The sequence below is a fragment of the Leucoraja erinacea genome, chromosome 5, assembly GCF_028641065.1.
Source record: "Leucoraja erinacea ecotype New England chromosome 5, Leri_hhj_1, whole genome shotgun sequence".
Lineage (NCBI taxonomy): Eukaryota > Metazoa > Chordata > Chondrichthyes > Rajiformes > Rajidae > Leucoraja > Leucoraja erinaceus.
The window spans coordinates 87359308-87379021 of NC_073381.1; the positions used below are offsets into that span (position 1 = coordinate 87359308).

The window sequence follows — 19714 nt, forward strand, 5'->3', positions numbered from 1 at the left end:
GTTTGGCTTCGGTAAAATTGTAAAGTGTCCCTAGTGTGTCAGAGAGGGCTCGTGTCCGGGGTGATTGCTGGTCAGTACGGACTCGAAGTGCCTGTTTTCACACAGTGTCTCTAAAGTCACCACCCCACTTAATATTAGATCTCTTCATCTAATCTCTTTGATATTAGATGTTAGTCCCTTCATCTTTATCATAACACATGCCGGACCACCTGTGCTGTAGCCATGAGCCAAATGAGGCAGATTTTCCAAAACACCATGAACTGGGAAACAGTAGCAATATGTATATCTTGCACAACTTCCAGGCATCAACAGTAATTCAGAAATTAATCTTGCCAAATGAATTGCAGCAGATGTGAATAATTATAAATCTTGACATGCATAAATCACACATTATGCAAAAATAAATTTCACTGTGAACGCACAGAATGCTAAGTTTTATGTTAAAACTCTGGCTCCAGGTCGGAGGATCATAGGGAGAGAAATGCGTGCATAAAAATCTTGATCGGTTGCTGTCCGTAGGGAACGAGGCACAGCCCGAGAGGCATTCTTTGGATGGGATTTAGTGGTGGCTGTGTCTCTGTCCACAGGTTGCAGCTTCCTGTGTGTTTCAGCTGGCTTGAAACACCACCTATTCCTTCAACTTTAACTATTCACTATAATACCCCATGTAACACTGACCTTTCTGTCCTGGGCTCCTCCATACCCAAGTGTGTGCCATACACAAATTGGAGTCAGCACCTCAGGGAAACAGAGAAACATAGAAATTAGGTGCAGGAGTAGGCCATTCGGCCCTTCGAGCCTGCACCGCCATTCAATGTGATCATGGCTGATCATCCAACTCGTATCCCGTACCTGCCTTCTCTCCATACCCCCGGATCCCCTTAGCGACAAGGGCCTGTCTAACTCACCTCTTAAATATAGCCAATGAACTGGCCTCAACTACCCTCTGTGGCAGAGAGTTCCAGAGATTACCACTCTCTGTGTGAAAAAAGTTCTTCTGATCTTAGATTTAAGTCCCTTCCCCCTTATCCTTAAGCATGTGACCACCTGTGTCTGTGGCCTGAGCCAAATGAGGAAGATCTTCCAAAACATCATGAACTCCAACAGTAAGAATTTGTATATTTGCACAAGATCCCCTCTCAATCTCCTAAATTCTAGAGAATTAATCAAGCCAAATCCAATTGCAGCAGACAGTCCTGACATTAGGAATCATCTGGTGAACCTTCTCTGCACTCCCTCTATGGCAAAATGTCCTTCCTCACTTTGGAGACAAAACTGAATGCAATAATCGAGGTATGGTCTCACCAAGACCCTGGCTCCTGGTCGGAGGAACCTCCATGCTCCTATACTCAAATCCGTGCAATGAAAAATCATACCATCGCTTTGCTTTACTGCCTGCTGCACCTGCATGCCTACCTTCAATGCCTGGTGTACCATGACACCCAGGTCTCGCTGCATCTCCCCCTTTCCCAATCGGCGACCATTTAGATAATAGTCTGCTTTTCAGCTTTTTTGAAACACCAAAATCCTTAACCTTCACATTTATCCACTTTAACTGCATCCCCACATTGACATTTTCTGTCCTGGGCTATCCAAGTCCCTTGCAGTCTCCTAGGCCTCACTCAAACAGAGGAACTGCCCCCCTCGTATTCCACTTGGGCAGCAAACAACCCAGCGGTATGAATATTGATTACTCTAACGTCAAGCAACTCTTGCATCCCCTCTCTCTCCGTCCCTCCCCATCTTACTCATCGTACCAGTTTCACTGTCGTCCAACAGAGTTTCACTGTTGGTATCACCTTCCCCACAGCCAACAATGGACCATTGTGGGCTCCTCCTTTCCTTGATCATCATTGCTGGCTTTCATTTGTCCTTTTGCATACCTTTTATCATTTGTTCTATGTATCTTTTCATACCTCTAGTTTCCCTCTCCCCTGTCTCTCAGTCTGAAGGAAGGCGTTGACCAAAAACATCACCTGTTCCTTTTCTCCAGAGATGCTACATGACCTGTTGTGTTACTCCAGCACTTTGAATTTATCTCCCAGTTTCCTATTAAACAAGAGCGTCTGTGCAGTACAAAAGCTTATTTGGGTGAAATCCTTGAAGGAACAGGGACAGCATATTATAAATGCCGTTCATTAAATAGATGGATGCGCAGATATATGTAAATTGATGCACTGAAATCCTAGTTGGAATCCCGAGTTCAGAATGTTGCTTCCTTCTCAGTTTACAATGTAGATGTCTTGGAGCATAAAATTATGGTAGCTCTAATAAGTTCTTAAAGATTAAATACGTTCTTCTGCTTTTATGAACCGTTGTTCATAAAACCAGAAGAACATCTCTATTATGAGAATAGACACAAAATGCTGGAGTAACTCAGCGGGACAGGCAGCATTTCTTGGAGAAAAGAAATGGGTGACATTTCAGAAGAACTCTGAAGAAGGGTCTCGACCCAAAACATCCCCCATTCCTTCTCTTAGAGATGCTGCCTGTCCCACTGAGTTACTCCAGCTTTTTGCATTTATCTTCAGTTTAAACCAACATCTGCAGTTTCTTCCTACACATATCTCTATTATGAGTTCAATTTCCTCAAACCGGATGGGTTAATTGAAGGTACATTCACTAGACTTTAGACTTTAGAGATACAGCACGGAAATCAGACGTACAAAGTTGATTGGTTATCATATGTAAACAGAAGAGGCAGGGTGAAAATAAAGGAATAATTTTTAATAAATGTAGCTTAATCTTTAATGGATTTACCAGCACCTTTCTACTTATTGATGTGGTGTGGCGGCGCCTATCGGCAGCGGCTCGACTACAGTCCTTCTGTCTTTTTTTTTTTTTTGTCTTGTTAAATGTATGTCTTGACTCTAGTTTTTATTATTTTTATTTTATTATTATTTTTCTTTAGCTGTGTATATGTGGGGGGGTGGAGGAAACCGTTAATCACTTCCCTGTACGGGGATCCGACTTTTTCCCTGTCAGGTCTCCGATGTCGTTGGGCCTAACATCGTGGAGCCGACAGCGGCCTCCAGCCAGGCCCAACCTGAGGGCTCCAGACGCGGAGCCTGCAGGCCTGACATCGTGGAAATGGCCGTCTTAGGAGCGGGAAAAGCTGTGGTGGCGCGCGGCTGCGACCCGACTTGGAGGCTTCCAGCCACAGGCCTGGTGGACAGGAACATCAGGAGCTCGTAGGTCCCTAGTGGGAGACCGCTTTTCGGAGTTCCCGCAACGGCAACTTCTCCCGTCAGAATCGCGGGGTTTAAATGACTCGGAGCGGGGCCTAACATCGCTCGGCGCGGCTTAAACGGTCGCGGGACTTACCATCGCCCGCCGGGGGCTTTAACATCAGGAGCCCCAGTCGCCTCGACACTGTAGTTGGACCGCTGGACCGCGGGAGAAGAACAAAGGGAAGAGTTAAGACTTTTGCCTTCCATTACAGTGAGGAGGTGCTGGAGATTCACTACGATGGATATTTGTGTAAATTGTGTTAAGTGTGTGTCTTGGGTTTTTTTGTACTGTAAGACTGTCGAAAATGCAATTTTGTTCAAACCAAGCTGTTTCAATGACAATAAAAGGCATTCTATTCTCTATTCTATTCGTCTGCAATAAAAAGCACCAGGTTGTGCTGACTTAAACATACAAGCTGTGCCTCTGTGCCGTCTGTGGTAAAATGCGGTAACAAGGTGAAATGTGTTGTTGGGGAAATCCATAAGATTCCAAAAGAATACTTTGGGCTTTTGGTTGAAAAATCTGTGTTTCAATTTTTCTCAGATTTCTTGTGTTCTCTTTAGTAACAGTCCGTTATGTGGTTCCTGCAGACTCCATTACGTGCTGGTGGAATTAACTCTCTTGCAAATTTCTACATTTCACCTAATCTTTACGCATTCACTTTTGACTTACCGATTCCGCACCGACCAGTAATCCCCCAGTACACTAGCACTATCCTACAAACCAGGGACAATTTTACAAAAGCCAATTAACCTACAAATCTGTACGTCTTTGGAATGCAGAAGGAAACCAGAGCACCAGGAGAAAACCCAAGTGGTCACATGGGGAATGTATAACATCTAAAATGTTAAAAAATATAGACAGCATCTGTAGTCAGGATCAATACCGGGTCTCTGGCGAGATAAGACAGCAAATCTACCACTGCTCCACCCACCCTGCCAGCTTTTGTATCTTTCCTTTTTTTTTTTTTTAAACTTACACCTTTTTCCAGCCATTGAATGATCAGAAATTCCTCTCACACAAGGTTAAATTATTAACAGCATTTCCAATAAATGTTTGCAGTATATGTTGTTCAGAATGCTGCATCTCAACATTGGAGGAACCAGTATAGATTATGCCACCGTTTCAATGAGCACCTGCACTCTGCCTGCAAGCAAAACTATTAACTCCCTGCCATTTGTCACTTTAATTCCTCATCATTCACCCTTCCCCAACACATTTTGTTCCGATGCATACATCAGAAACTGCACCTCACCATCCTACAATGTCAAATTGCAGCCCTGATGAAAACAAGCATTAAATCCACTCTTCCAGTTCTGGAGGCATTCATTATGCACCTGTTCTCCGATTGAATACCGCAAATTATGTCGATTTACAACTTAAGTATTACCTCCAGTCAACTCAAAATTTATTATGGGAGGCCAACTTAATAATGCATCCAACAATTGAGAATTCTTGAATTATTTTTCCTATGACTGAAGTTGTTTACAACATCAAGAATCTGAGAGAAAGACCCATGATTGGGCCATTAGGTCTCCACTGCCTACATTGTTATTCACGATCATAAAGGCAGATGAGTTTAGTTTAGAGACCCAGTGCGGAAACAAGCCCTTCGGCCCACCATGTCCACGCAACCAATGATCACCCATACACTAACACTATCCTACACACTAAGGAATCAACGTGCTTTGTATGCTCATCCATTAAGAAGTCATTTTCCACTCATTCAAAGCATCTATCTCTTTACAACTATGAGATTTCTTCCATAGCATTGCCTTGTGAACTCTACATTTTGTATTTCAGAGACAATACGACTGGAGTTAAATCTACAAACAACTTCTGAATGCTGATCTAAAGAATCACTTTCAGGCTGTCCTTGTGATCTTCCATATTTTTCTACAACCTAAAGCTGTAAATTATGAAGACCAGAACACTACCTGTTGGAGGATTACATCTCTAGATCCCTGTTGCATTTTGCAGGTAGTTATTGCTCTGCCTCTGGATGGGCAATAATCCTACCTTTTACATATCTTTCATAAATGTCCAATCCCGGATTATGAAAGCACATTTAACTTGCAAGTGTGGCAGAGCTGCAGTGTGGGAAATGAAGACCTCTTTTGTAATTAACATTTGCTCAGCTATTCACCTTCATGTTTTGCATCTGCCTGCATTGCCAGTTTTCGTGCAGAACAAAAGACAGATCTTAGAGCATAACAGACGAACGAACGTGCACAAAATGAATTATTGTTCTTCAAGTGTGAGAAGTATTGATCTTGTGGGAAATTAATAATTACTTTGTCCAAAATGTAACACAGTAGCACATCTGCAAAAAAAACACATTCCATTGGCTCTTTAATTATGCATTTCCTGAACCTAAATTTCTCATTTTGGACAGGAAACTGTGTGGTAGTAATCTCCACATAGGAAAGTTATCCATCAAGCAGTTTTTTGTTTCAAAATCTTGCTTTCTCCGGTAGCCAACAGTACAAGAGACCCGGGTTCGATCTTGACCTTTGTTGTTCGCATGTTCCCCCTGTGCCCGCATGGGTTTCCGCCGATCTCTTTCCACATCCCAAAGATGTGCGGATTTGTAGATTAATTAGCCCTCTGTAAATTGTCCCGAGTGTGTCAGGAGTGGATTCAAAAATGGGATAATATAAAGCTAGTATGAAAGGGTGTGTCATTTTGCATTGCATTGTGGCACAGTGGTGCAGCGGTAGAATTGCTACCTCACAGCACCAGAGACTCGAGTTTGATCCTGATTACGGGTGCTGCCTGTACGGAGTTTGTCCGTTCTCCCTGTGACCGTGTGAGTTTTCTCCAGGTGCTCCCACACTCCAAGGACGTACAGGTTTGTAGGTAAATTGGCTTCTGTAAATTGCCCCTGGTGTGTAGGACAGAAATCATGTACAGGGGCGATTGCTGGCCGGTGCTGTTTCAGAGGGCCGATGGGCTTGTTTCCACACTGTATCTGTAATCCTGGACTATCAGGTAGAAAATAACATGACAGTCCAGGCTTAGAGATAGAGTGCAGAAACATGCCCACCAGCCCTCTGAAACAACACCAGCCAGCAACCGGTCTGGATGAAAGGCCGGTTTCCCAATCTGAAACCCCTTCCTCCATACCCCTCCGCAGACACTGCCTGAATGACCCGTTAGGTTCTCCCAGATGTTCTGCTTTTTGGTTTTGTGTTAGAGAAACTAAAAGGGACTGTTTCCACGCTGTATCTACAAAGTCAAAAGAGTCACAGACAACATTTCCAGGAAGCATTCCAATTGCTGATTAGAAAATGTGATTTCAAGGTTGTGTTGCATAAATTTCCTGGCTGGCTAATATTTACAGGGTATCTTGCTGTCTCCAGTGAACAGACATGGATGGATAATGCAATAACTTATCTTCTGCAGCTGAGACCTACCAAGCATGTTAAAACATATTTCCATTTATAAGTCATTTAAAAACATCAAAAACAAAACAGTTGGATTTTCTTCCATTGCACTTGAGTATAGAGGAAGATCTCACACAAACATTACAACATGGACCACGCTTCAAAGGTACTTTAATGCACCTGTCCCACTTAGGCGAATTTTTAGGTGAGTGCAGTGAGACTATGCAGTCGCCACATGTACGCGGGTGGTTGCCGGGGAGGCGCCTTCATGGTCGTAAGGAGTTCCCGCATTCTGGGAACTAGTTGTGGCCTCATTATGGTCGCCGCGACCAGAATGAAGCCGTCATGGAGAGTAGCGAGAATTCTCGTGCCGTAGGTGACTGGTAATGTTAAATGTCCACCGAGCTTCCCAGCCGTGTATCTCTGGCTTCAGTTGTCTCCACTCCTTCTTCCCCCCTTTTAAAGGACTTACCATACACTGTGCTTTAGTGTGCGTGTGTGTGTGCTTTCGTGTGTGCTTTCATGTGTGCTTGCGAGTGTGCTTGTGAGCTTATGTGCGTGCGTGTGGGTTTTTGGGCCTGAAAATTCCCCGCAGGCCCAAAAATCGCCACAGGCTGTAAAGGGCTTCCTGAGACTTTGGAAGGACCAACATAATTCCAAGTTCGTCCTTCAAATCAAAGGGCAGGAATAGCTGGCTCCAGCGGACTTGCCATTTACTGTTTTGATTCCCCCACTGCTCTGGGCAAGAATTTTGTCTCTATCTTTGGTATAAACTAGCATCTGCAGTTCCTTTTTATTGCATTAACCTGTCTTTTATCTTTTAAAAATTATGACAGTACCCGTCTTAATTACCTCCTCTGACAGCTCATTCCGTATACCCACCACCCTATATAAAGTTCCTTGTCATTATTTTAAATGAAAATCTGCTACGGTTAGTTCAATCTCTGATGCAGAAAAGTAATGAGTTAGAGTAGCAATGCTTTAATATGCAGCCTGATAAAAGCAGACCGATCCTTTGGCTGCCAAGAGCACATTGACCATCAAGCACAAATTTATATTATTTCTACATTCATCCCATTAAAAAAATATATATATATATATATATATTTTAATATTCACCCCATATTCCCATCAACTTCTCCCAAATCCTACCATTCGCCTGTACAAACGTGGATTGCTTTTAGAAATGGATTGTTTTCTCTGGAACACCAGAGGTTGTGAGGAGACCGATAGAAGTATATACAAAAGGTCTGGCAGGCAGAGATAGGGTACTCATCCAGAACCTTTCTCGCAGGATAGAAAAAAATTAAACTAGAGAGCGTAGCTTTAAGGTGAGAATGGCAAAGTTTAAAGGAGACGTGTGGGACGTTATTTTTTTTGCACTGAGAGATCAGAAGAATGACAACTGTTGCCCTGATAAAGGCAGTACAGAAGATGTATCTTAGCTTAGAGAATCAAAGTCTGCAGAGGGCTCCCGACCCAAAACGTCACCAATCCATTTTTGCCAAAGATGCTGCCTGACCTGCTGAGTTACTCCAGCACTCTATGCCTATTCTTTTTGCAAGACAACATCTGCAGTTCCTTCAGCCTACATTTTCCTGCCAATGTCTTCCATTCCTTGCTCTTACTCAGCTCCACTCGTACCGATAACATGTTTTGATTTTCTCATAAAAAGGAACTGCAGTTGCTGGTTTATATCAAAGAAAGACACAAAATGCTGGAGTGACTCAGCGGGTCGGGCAGCATCTTTGGAGAAATTGGATAGGTGATGTTTCGAGTCAAGACCCTTCTTCAGACATATAATGGTGTTCTTTTGAATAATTAGATGTCCATTCCTTTGAGATACAAACCCCCAACAGGATAAGTGAACCATCTGTCGTCAACAAGAGAAGTTAAGGAGAGTGTTAATTTGAAAGAAGAGGAGTAAGACAGAGTGGTTAGTATCTGGAAAGCACTGTCGGAGGAGGTGGAATGGGATACAATCACCGCAGTTAAAAAGGCATTTAGACAGACACTTTAACAGATAGGGCCATAGAAGGAGAAGGTTCTAATCAGGGCAAATGGGATTAGTGTGGATGGGCAAAATAAGGTCAGTATGGACACAGTGATCTGAAAGCCCACTTTTTGTACTAAACAAACCTCTGACGATGAAAAAGCTTATAAAATTGCCAAAGACACAGGTAGATGAAAGAATGGGACAGCATCCTAATTCAGTAAGAGATCAATACTAAAACGATATAGAAGCACAACCGACCATTTTCGTGAGAAATGTAAAAAGATACCACACAAATTTCTAACGATATGTACGAAGAGAAAGGCCAGCAATATTTTAAGAGATTACTGGGAAATAAGAAAATGGCAGGGAAACTAAACAAATATTTTGTATTTGGTTCCAGAAAAGACAAACAATAAACTCGTGAAAATAGTCATGTTCTAGTCCAAATGAGCTGAAAATAACTGGCATTGAAGCATGTAAGCATACTGGCTTGAAATCTCCAGGAAATGACTTGAATCCCATGATCACAAAAAAGATGACTATTGATTCAATGGAAGTGTTGGCTGTCACCTTCTAAATGTCCATCAATCCTAGAAAGATTCCTCATGGATGAGAAAGTAACAAATGCAATGCAACAATATAAAAAAAGTAAGCAAAGAAGCAAGTATAATGCAGACTGGTTAGCCAGACAGCAGCAGTAATTGTAACTCGAGAATCATTATTGTTGAAGTGATAGAATAATACTTGGAATATAATAACAAGACTAGACAGTGTCAGCATGCAGAAAAAAAGAAACTGCACACACTGGTTTACACAAAGGTACACAAAGTCCTGCAGTAACTCAGTGGGTCAAGCAGCATCTTTGGAGAACATGGATAGGTGACGTTTCAGGTTGGGACCCTTCTTTAGACTCAACAGTTATCCATGTGTAGGAAGGAACCGCAGCTGGTTTAAACCGAAGATAGACACAAAAAACTGGAGTAACTCAATGGGACAGATAGCACCTATTCCTTTCCCCCAGAGATGCTGTCTGACCCACTGAGTTACTCCATCTTTTTGTGTCTATCGCCTTCACCTATCCATGTTGTCTGGAGATGCTGCCTGACCCACCGAGTTACTCCAGGACTTTGTAATTTCACATCAACATGTATTTGGAATGGGAAATTATGTTCCTCAAATCTGCTGGAATATTTTTAATGGTGCATCTAACTGAATCAATAAAATAAAACTGCTGGATGTGGCACATTTGGCCTTTAAAAAACACTTTCAAACAAAGCTCTACATCTGAAATTGTAATGCGGAATTAGTGCACCTGGGTGATATTAAATTGATATAACCAAGGAGTAGCAACAGGCAGAAGTCAGAGTAGGAATACATAAGCAGTCCTCAACTTTTGACTTTATCCTTTAGAGATACAGGGTGGAAACAGGCCTATTGGTCCACAAAGTCCATGCCGACCAGCAATCACCTCTGACACTAGGACTATCCCACACACTAGGACAATTGTTACAATTTTACTGTAGCCAATTAACCTGCAAACCTGTACATCTTTGGAATGTGGGAGGTGTGAGGAAACTGGAGAACCTGGAGAAAACCACCCTGTGATAGGAAGAACATACAAACTCCATACAGACAGCACCCGTCGTCGGGATCAAATCTGGGTCTCTGGTGCTGTGAGGCAGCAACTCTACCGCTGTGCTGCCGTGCTGCCCCTCATTCGAAACTGGGTATCTGAAACTGGGGGACAGATCCTATGAAAATAAGGAGCTGGCCATGCAGAACTGATTTAAGAACTTTCTTCATCCAGAAGGCAAAATAAATTTATATTTTGAGCTTTCCACCCAAGATGCTCTCAGTACATGAAAGACAACTATTGATTGATTTTTTTTTGGAATTCTCTCAAACTGACTTGTCTCCCAAGATGGTCACTGAACCAAGGAATATATAGTTTGCGCAAAAATAGTGGGCCCCAAGGTAAAAATAAGCTGTATGGTGGAAGGGTTGAATAGCGGAACCGAAATGAGGGGTTGAGGCCTACTTTTTCCAATATTCCTCAGCTTCTTGTATAACAAGGAAACTTTCCTGATACATGGTTGCGGGCACTTTCAAATAATTAGACAGTCGATCATGCAAGCTTTATTCCCCACCATTGACTCCATCTCCACTTCACGCTGTCTCGGGGAAATAGCCAACATCATCAAAGACCTTTCTCACCCCGGCCATTCCTTCTTCTCCCCGCTCCTGTTGGGCAAATGATGGAGAAGCTTGAAAGTGCACACAACCAGACTCAGTGCTGGATTTAGATAAAGAGAGGCCCTAGGCTATTCCACTTGTGAGGTCCCTCCCAATCCCCCACCCCCACGACTAGAGGAAGATGGAAGTGTTTTACAAACAAAGCAATATATCCGGCCTTTTGAGGGAGAATACACAAGCCACTCTCGGCTATATGCTTCTGCATTGACTATTGTTGAATAAAAAAGAGCCTTTGTGCCAAACCTAGACTGCTTTTTATACACTCGCTTGGAAATTAAAAATGGCACACAACGATGCTGAACTTGAGAGGGGCCCCTTTCTACCCAATAGGATACGTCCTCATGTGATCAATCTGTCCACAAACCAATGTCTGTTACAATAGATCTATGTTTGGCATCATCTTTATCTGAGTCTGGAATACCTTGGACTTGGCCTACCTTACCAGGTGTGAGCTGAAAATTCTGACTATCCACGTCAGGCTTTTGAACGGTCTTTCTATACGCTGGGATTCTCTACTTCATTGTGGACATTGGACTTTGTCACAGGAACTATTGTGCTACAATGCTGAGAAGTAGAGAGTCATAGTCACACAGCGTGGAAACAGGCCCTTCGGCACAACTTGCCCACACCAACCAACATGTCCCACCTACACTAGTCCCACCTGTCTGCGTTTGGCCCATATCCATCTAAACTGTCCTATTCATGTACTTGTCCAAATGTCTCTTAAACGTTGCGATAGTACCTCATTCAACAACCACCTCTGGCAGCTCGTTCCATACACCACTACACTTGTTACCCTTCAGGTTCCTATTAAATCGTTCTCTCCGTCACCTTCAGGTTCCTATTAAATCTTTCTCTCCCTCACCTTGAACTTATGTCCTCTGGTTCTCGATTCCCCTTCTCTGTGCAAGAGACTCTGTGCGTTTACCCAACCTATTCATGATTTTGTACACCTCTAGAAGATCACAACCTCATTCATCCTCCTGCGCTCCAAGGAATAAAGTACTAGCCTGCGCAACCTCTCCCTGCAACTCAGGCCCTCGAGGCCCAATATTCGTAATTCTGTATCGTTCCCTTCACTCTACCTGTCGTACTTGAGTTTGACATTGATGTATAGATGTATACTATTATTGGACTTGATGGCATGTAAAACTGTTTTTTCACTGTACCTCAGTACACTAACAATAATACACCCAAACTTACAGTACCAATATAAAATATACTAAATGTGAAAGCATTTATATGATTTCAGGTTTTTGATAAACAAATCACTTACTGATTTTGGGAATTTTCTGCGTCAAAAGAGTATTGAATATTGAAAGTTAGGGCGCACCTTGAGGAGGGCAAGCATGTGGAGATCAAGATAAGAAAATCATCATCTGTTGATGTCCCCTCCCTTATGAATTTCATGGTTTAGTTGCAGCTTGAATAGTTTCTTAGATCCAGTCACAATGGCACTTTAGAACAATATTCACATGTTCACACAAATGCAACAAAGAGTGTTGTCGTTCCTGTGAAAAGTTTACCAAAGTGACTTGTTCCTTTGAGGCTGAAGATATCGCAAGGTCCTCTGGAAAGAATGCAGGAGCAGTTGTTGCCATTTTCACTATTGGGTTCATTGAAAATGTTTGCATCGGTGAAACTTTAGAGATACTGGAAACAGGCCCTTTGGCCCAGGGAGTCCACGCCTACCAGCGATCACTAGCACTATTCTAGACACTGTCACTAGTACACTAGCATTATTCTAGACACTAGGGACAATTTTACAGAACACCAATTAACCTACAAACTCTTTGGAATGTGGGAGGAAACCGGTGCGCCCAGAGACAACCCATGCGGTCACAGGGAGAACATAAGATCACCGCACAGACAGCACCTATAGTCAGGGTCTAACCCGGGTTCCTGGCGCTGTAAGGCAGCAACACTTTGCAACATGTTAAAACAAAGGAAAATAAAGTGTGTCAGGGTATTAACAGAATATCTGCTGATCTACAACTTGGATGGTTTCTAGAAAAATCTCACAATCTGTGTTTAGTTCCCCAGTGTGGAGGATTGAGGATCAGTGTGCACTGATTGTGGATGATCAGCCATGATCATATCGAATGGCGGTGCTGGCTCGAAGGGCCGAATGGCCTACTCCTGCACCTATTGTCTATTGAGATCACACTGAACTGTAAGTACTCAAGTGAATTGCAGTTTCACCTGCTCAAGCTGCCATGTTATTGTGTTACTGTAAGTAGATTACCATATTGTGTTATTGTATTGCAGTGTTATTGCAAGTTCCACCGGAAAATAATCATATTTAGGCTGTTTTTCTAATACATTCTGAAATATAATTGGGATTGTCATTGGGTCTCACATTTAACCAATAAAGGGTTCACCAGGGTCCAATTTCAGCTACCAGCTATACCATAGAAACCAAGCCTTAGAGAAAGCTCTGGTTATAAGACGGAAAGATCATGAAGGACAAAATAAATAAATCAATGTCCATTTTGTTTCAAAAACACAATCTACAAGATTATGCATCCAGAATAAAATCAGGATGTGCAATTTCTCCAGATTGATACCAAGTTTATAGCCACAAATTGCTGTAGTCAGTAGTGTAGACTCAGCGGGTCAGCCCGCGTCATTGGAGAGGAATAGGTGACATTTCAGGTGAAGGCCGATCTACCAGGTTTAGTTTGCAGACACAGTGTAGAAACGGGCCCCTCGGCCCACTGAGTCCACACCAACCAGCAATCACCTGTTCACAATTTCCATCCTACACGCAAGGGACAATATACAGAAGCCAAATGACCCATACACCTGTACGTCTTTTAAATGTGGGAGGAAACCAGAGCACCCAGAGAAAACACACGCGGTCAAAAGGGAACATACACACTCCATACAGACAGCACCCATAGTCAGGATTGAACCCGGGTCTCTGGCACTGTGAAGCAGCAACTCTACCACTGCACCATTTTGCTGTCCTCTGTTCCACAGTGCCGCCCTCAAGAGTTAAATTACAAAGGCCGATCCAATAACATTTCCATTATATTTCCCTAAATATAGGACAAGGGGCTTCAAATGTTTAAAAGGAAACAATAAGATAATATAGATAAATAAACTATATGCAGTGACTGGGCTAATAAAAAAAAAGGAACCTTTTTATCCAATCCATGTCACTTTCACACATTCCTTGAAACAACAGTAACAGATGAAATGCAAACTACTGCAGATGCTGCAAATCTGAGACAAAAAGAGGAAGTGCTGGAAAATCTCAGCAGGTCAGACAGCATCTCCAGCAATAGAAATAGTTATCAACTGGAAGAGAGGGCAATGCTGCTTCTCATTTCACAGATGCTACCCAAGCTGAATGTTTCCAGTAATCACTGTGTTTTACTGACTCCATAATAACATTTTATTATTGATTGCATGCTTGGAAGTCATAATGTTAGTGAGGTCCAGCTTCTGTTTAATAAGCTCAAACATTAGCTTAGTTTAGTTTAGAGATATACCACAAAAGCAAGTCCTTTGGTCCAATGAGTCTGTGCTCCCTCTCTCCCCCCTTCGTCCACTTTCCCTCCTCTCCCTCTCGGCCCCTTGAGCCCACCCACCGTTCTGTACAATCAAGGACAACCCCAATGTAACTGCAATCCCACCGCCCACTGGTAGGCTTATCCAGAATTCTACCATTGCCTGAAAAATAATCAAAGGCTCAACTTCCACTGAGAAAGGGAATTCCAAAGACTCATTGTTATACGAGAATGTTCCCGAACAATCTGTGACCCATAGAATTGTGGCCATAGCGCTATGTTTAAAGCCCATAGCGCTATGTTTAAAGCCCATAGCACTCCAGCCGGTGGCGCTATATTTAGAACCCATAGCGCTGCAGCCGACTTCTTTGTTTAAATTCCCACGCATTAAACTGACAGCGCTCTGTTTAAACCTTTGAGCGCCAAACCGGCAGTGCTGTGTGTATTACCTTTACACCCCTTCGTGGGCCGGATGTGAAAATTTCCTCAAATCCCAGAAATTATTCCATTTCCCTAACATTACCCGAAGACAACCAAAATTTCCACAATTTTGGGTAATTTCCTTCAAAGTGGAAATACTGCCCCCGCTTCCAATAGAATGATTGTTTATTGAATGTTGAGGTTAGTCCCAGCCTCAACTACATCCTCTGGCAGCTTGTTCCCGATCTATCCTCTCATCACGTGTACCGGATTCTATCCTCATTTGATTTTGTACACCTTTATATAGCAATGTTACAAAATTTTGAGATTTAAAAAATCAAGTCTGCAATTTATCCCATCAGATAAAGCATAACAATAAGTTTAATTTGACACCAAATTCACTTTCATATCTCAAGTATTAAAAAAGTTATGACCATTTTCATACTCGGAAATTAGCATCTTGTTCCCTATTGATTTTCAATGGACATTACAAAAAAGCTGTGATCTTGGATAGTCAAACGCCCATTTCTTAAGGAAAGATTAACATTTTTAAATAGCCTAAGTGTCCAAAGATTATTCACAAATAATTCACAATATAACATGATTTTTATATCTAATTTACATTAATTTATAGGCCAAATGGAAGGAATTTAGTGTTCAATTGCTGTAAATAAATGCCCATTTAAATCGGCTTTCTAGTGGGTTCATGTGGAACGCGCTGGTTTAGAACGTTGACATAGCGCTGGATTAGTGCCCTCGAATGCCGAGAAATATACTGCGGGATATAAAAAGCCCAAAATGAGCTACTCGCTATAGATAACTTGATATTCAGGGTTATATATATGCCCCATTTAATGTAAAAATAAGGTACATACCTTTAATTGTTTGCTCTATAAAACCCTGGGGCTGCGAGAGGTTGCGGAATCAGACAGAAATTTTAAAACTATTAGAACTATATTATCGAGGCCTATAAAACTAATAATACCTTTTGCGACCGGGTCTTGCAGCGATTTTTCGTTAATGATTTACTAGGCTGAACATGTGCGATTAGTACAGCCTAGTAAAAATCGCGTTTTAAACCCGCCCCCTCCAAACAGCGCCAAAATCGCCGACATGGCTGAGGGCAGATTCCTAATGATGATTCAGGTAGGTTTTGTAACATACCTACTTTATAAGATCAACCCTCATCCTCCTGCGCTCCAGGGGTTAGAGTCCCAGCCTGCTCAACCCCTCCCTATAGCTCAGGTCCTCTAGTCCTAGCACCATACTCGTAAACCTTTTCCGCACTTTTTCCAGCTTGACAACATTTTTCCATAACATGTTGCTGAAAAGTGAACACAATACACTAAATATGGTCTCACCTACGTCTTATACAACTGCAACATGACCTCTTAACTTCTATATGTGATACTTTGACTGATAAAGGCCAATGTGCCAAAAGCCTTTCAACCCGAGATGCCACTTCCAATTAACTAATTATCTGTACTCCTAGATCCCTTGGCTCTACAACACTTCCTAGAATGTGACTGTTCTGTGCAGGTTTTGCCCAGGTTAGTGCTCCCCAAAAGCAACACCTCACATTTATCTGTATTCAATTCCATCAACCATTCTGAAAAATCTGCAGACGTGTCTCGACCCGAAACATCACCCATTCATTCTCCCTGAAGATGCTGCCTGTCCGGCTGAGTTACCCCAGCATTTTGTGTCGACCTTCCATCAACCATTCCTCAGCTTACCTGCCCAACCAATCAAATTCATGTTATAATTTTTGATAACATTCTTCACTATTTATAATATGACCCTTTTGTGTCATCTGCAAACTTGCTACCCATGCCATATACATTTCGTATTGTCAAATCATCGATAGTACGGGTGACAGATAGTACGGGTACGGGTTTCAGAGTTTATTGGGAGAAGGCAGGAGAATGAGGTTGTGAGGGTAAGATTGATCAGCTATGATTGAATGACAAGGTGGACTTGACCTCGTCCTGGTCCTTTGACATGAACATAAACACACAGACTTTGTTTCACTGGGAAGGGAGAAAGTCTACTCCATTGTAGGTTCCATTGGCTGAAGACATAAACCAATAGCTTTAAAAACTCTAAAACCAAATCCAAAGGGAAGGCTCTTTTTCTGGCAGAAAAACAATAAACAAGTCACATCGAATACAATTACCAAGAGGATATTGAGTATTATTCCCCCAGTTGAGAGAACTGCTTCATTCTGATGAAAGGTCCTGACCCGAAACACCACAAATTCTTTTTCTCCAGAGATGCTGCCTGACTCACTGAATTACTCCAGCATTTTGTCTCTGTCTGCATCATTTGACTTCCTGTACGTTCTATTGTATTCCTTATTTCCCTTTTCTCAAGCATATAAAATAATTCAATTAGGCTTTTTGTTCCCCTTTACTCTGCCATCGACAGACAGAATAAGAATCCAAATAAATCCATTTATACTTTTTTATTTCTTCGAGTACAGTTAGTTGCTCTAATTTTTAAGGACAGGGTGCAATGTCACATGAAGCCAGGTCAAGAACACCACCTAGAATGTAATAAGATGGAGGTTCAAATGCAATAGCAAGGGTGATGTTGCTTTAAAACAAGCAACCTATTAATCAGCGATTCAAATACCTCAATCAGAAGCATAAACTCACCAAATTCCTTCGGCACGGTGATGGAGTACAAACAGGTCTGGCCACTTGAATAGTTGCGAGGATAATTCGGTGAAAGAACAACTCCTTGAGACCCAGTGTGTTGACCTCCGCATGGAGCTGCAAAGTGGAGAAATGACACCTCTTAGGTACCGACTGGCAAATACATGATTGAACTGAGCAGAAATATATGTCTCATTGAGGATACTTTCGAGATACAGGGTGGAAACAGGCTCTTCACCCATCGAGTCCATACTGACCAACGACCACCCATACACTAGTTACAGCCTACATACTATGGACAATTTACAGAAGCCAATAAATCTACAAACCTGTACGGTCGGAACGTGGGAGAAAACCAGAATAAACCCACGCAGTCACAGGGAGAACATACAAATTCAGCACTCATAGTCAGGTACGAACCCAGGTCTCTGGCGCAGTGAGGCAGCAACTCCACTGCTGTGTCACTGTGGGGTCTCATCTCCTTGTATTGTGCCAAGAACTTTATTCTGCACTCTGCATCTCCCCCTTTGCTCTGCCTTTTGTGTTGGAGTTTGACATGATTGTATTTATGCACAGTATTATCTGATCTGATTGGAAAACATGCAAAACAAAACACTTTGCAGTACCTCAGTACACGTGACAACAATAAACCTAACTTAACCTTGTTAAGCATTTGAAGAGCTCTCACCTCGCAGAGCATAAAACCTAGGCAAGCAGATCCATGTAGCTCCTTATTTATTGAGCATGGGACCAGAACAACAAACTCATTCCAGAGTCACAGTCATACGGCTTGGAAACAGGCCCTTCGACCCAACTTGTCCTTGTTAAACAACATGTCCCATCTACACTGGTCCCACCAGCCTGCGTTTATCTCTAAACCTATCCTTCCCATGTGTCTCTGACTACGTTTGATCGGACTTTACTGTACTTACTCTTGCACCAAACGTTATTCTCTTTATCCTGCATTTGTCCACTGCAGATGGCTTGATTGTAATCGTGTATTGCCTTTCCGCTGACTGGTTAGCACGCACCAAAAGCTTTTCACTGTACCTCAGTAAACGAGACAATAGACTAAACTCAAAAGTTTTTAAATTTCATGATAGTACCCGCCTCAACGACCTCCCTAGCAGCTAGTTTCATACACCCACCATCCTTTTTGAAAATGGTCCCCACAGGTGCCTATTAAATCTTTCTTCCCTCACCTTAAATCTACATCCTCTGGTTCTCAAGTTTATTCGTCACATACACATACAAGATGTGCAGTGAGATGTGCAGTCAATTCCCCTACTCTGGGTAAAAGACTGTGCATTTACCCCATCTATTCCTCTCATGTCCTATGTCCCTCAATAAGATCGCCCCTCATCCTCCCGCTCTCCAAGGAATAAAGTCCAAGTCTACTCAACCTCTCACTGCAGCTCAGGCCCTCAAGTCCCGGCAACATCCTTGCAAATCTTCTCTGTACTCATTCCAGCTTGACAACATCTTTCCTACAACAGGGTGATCAAAATTGAACACAATACTCTAAATGTGGCCTCACTAATGTCTTGTACATCTGTAACATGACCACTCAACCTCTAGACTTAAGCCAACAATTAAAGGAAGAGTCTTAACTACAAATAGATGCAACTCGTGCGTGATCATCCAGTGGGTGTGTTTCCCACTGCTGTCTCTCAGGTTTTTTTTTTTTTTTTTTTTTTTTTTTTTTTTTTTTTTTTTTTTTTTTTTTTTTTTTTTTTTTTTTTTTTGTCTCCAATACTTTTTGCATTTTTTTCATTTTTTTTTTTTTTTTTTATAACTAGATAGGGCTAAAGGGATAGATGAAATAGAGAGAGGGAAGAAGGAAAAAGAAAACTAAAATAAAAAATAAAAAAAGGAAAAGGAGTGAAAGAGGTAGTTGAAGAAGAATGGAAAAATTTGTTAAAGTTTAAAAACATCATTCGAGATATGTTCGTACATTTCGAAGTATAGCATTTCATCCAATCTTTAGTCCGGGTGCTAGTCAGGTTCCTGTGCTGAACTGTTCTGACCCTTTAAATAATCAATAAAAGGAGACCATGTTCCAACGAATAATTCCTGTTTATCCAACAGGGAAAATCTGATTCTTTCCATGTTTAAGGTCTCCGTCATTTCTATAATCCACATTTTGATTGTGGGGGCCGTAGGGCCTTTCCAAAATTTTAGGATTAATTTTTTTCCTGTTATTAAACTGTAATCGATAAAGTTTCTTTGTGTTATTCTAAGTGTTTGATTTGATTC

The 19714-nt window shown here is 42.0% G+C and overlaps 1 protein-coding gene across 1 annotated transcript in view; it reads right to left on the reverse strand.

The window, feature by feature from the left end:
• Window positions 1–19714, reverse strand: part of LOC129697526 (CUB and sushi domain-containing protein 1-like) — a 512171-nt gene that overhangs the window by 352182 nt on the left and 140275 nt on the right. The window contains exon 18 of the mRNA XM_055636177.1: window positions 17459–17575. Coding sequence (XP_055492152.1) covers window positions 17459–17575 — 117 coding nt within the window. The remainder of the gene's footprint in view (window positions 1–17458; window positions 17576–19714) is intronic.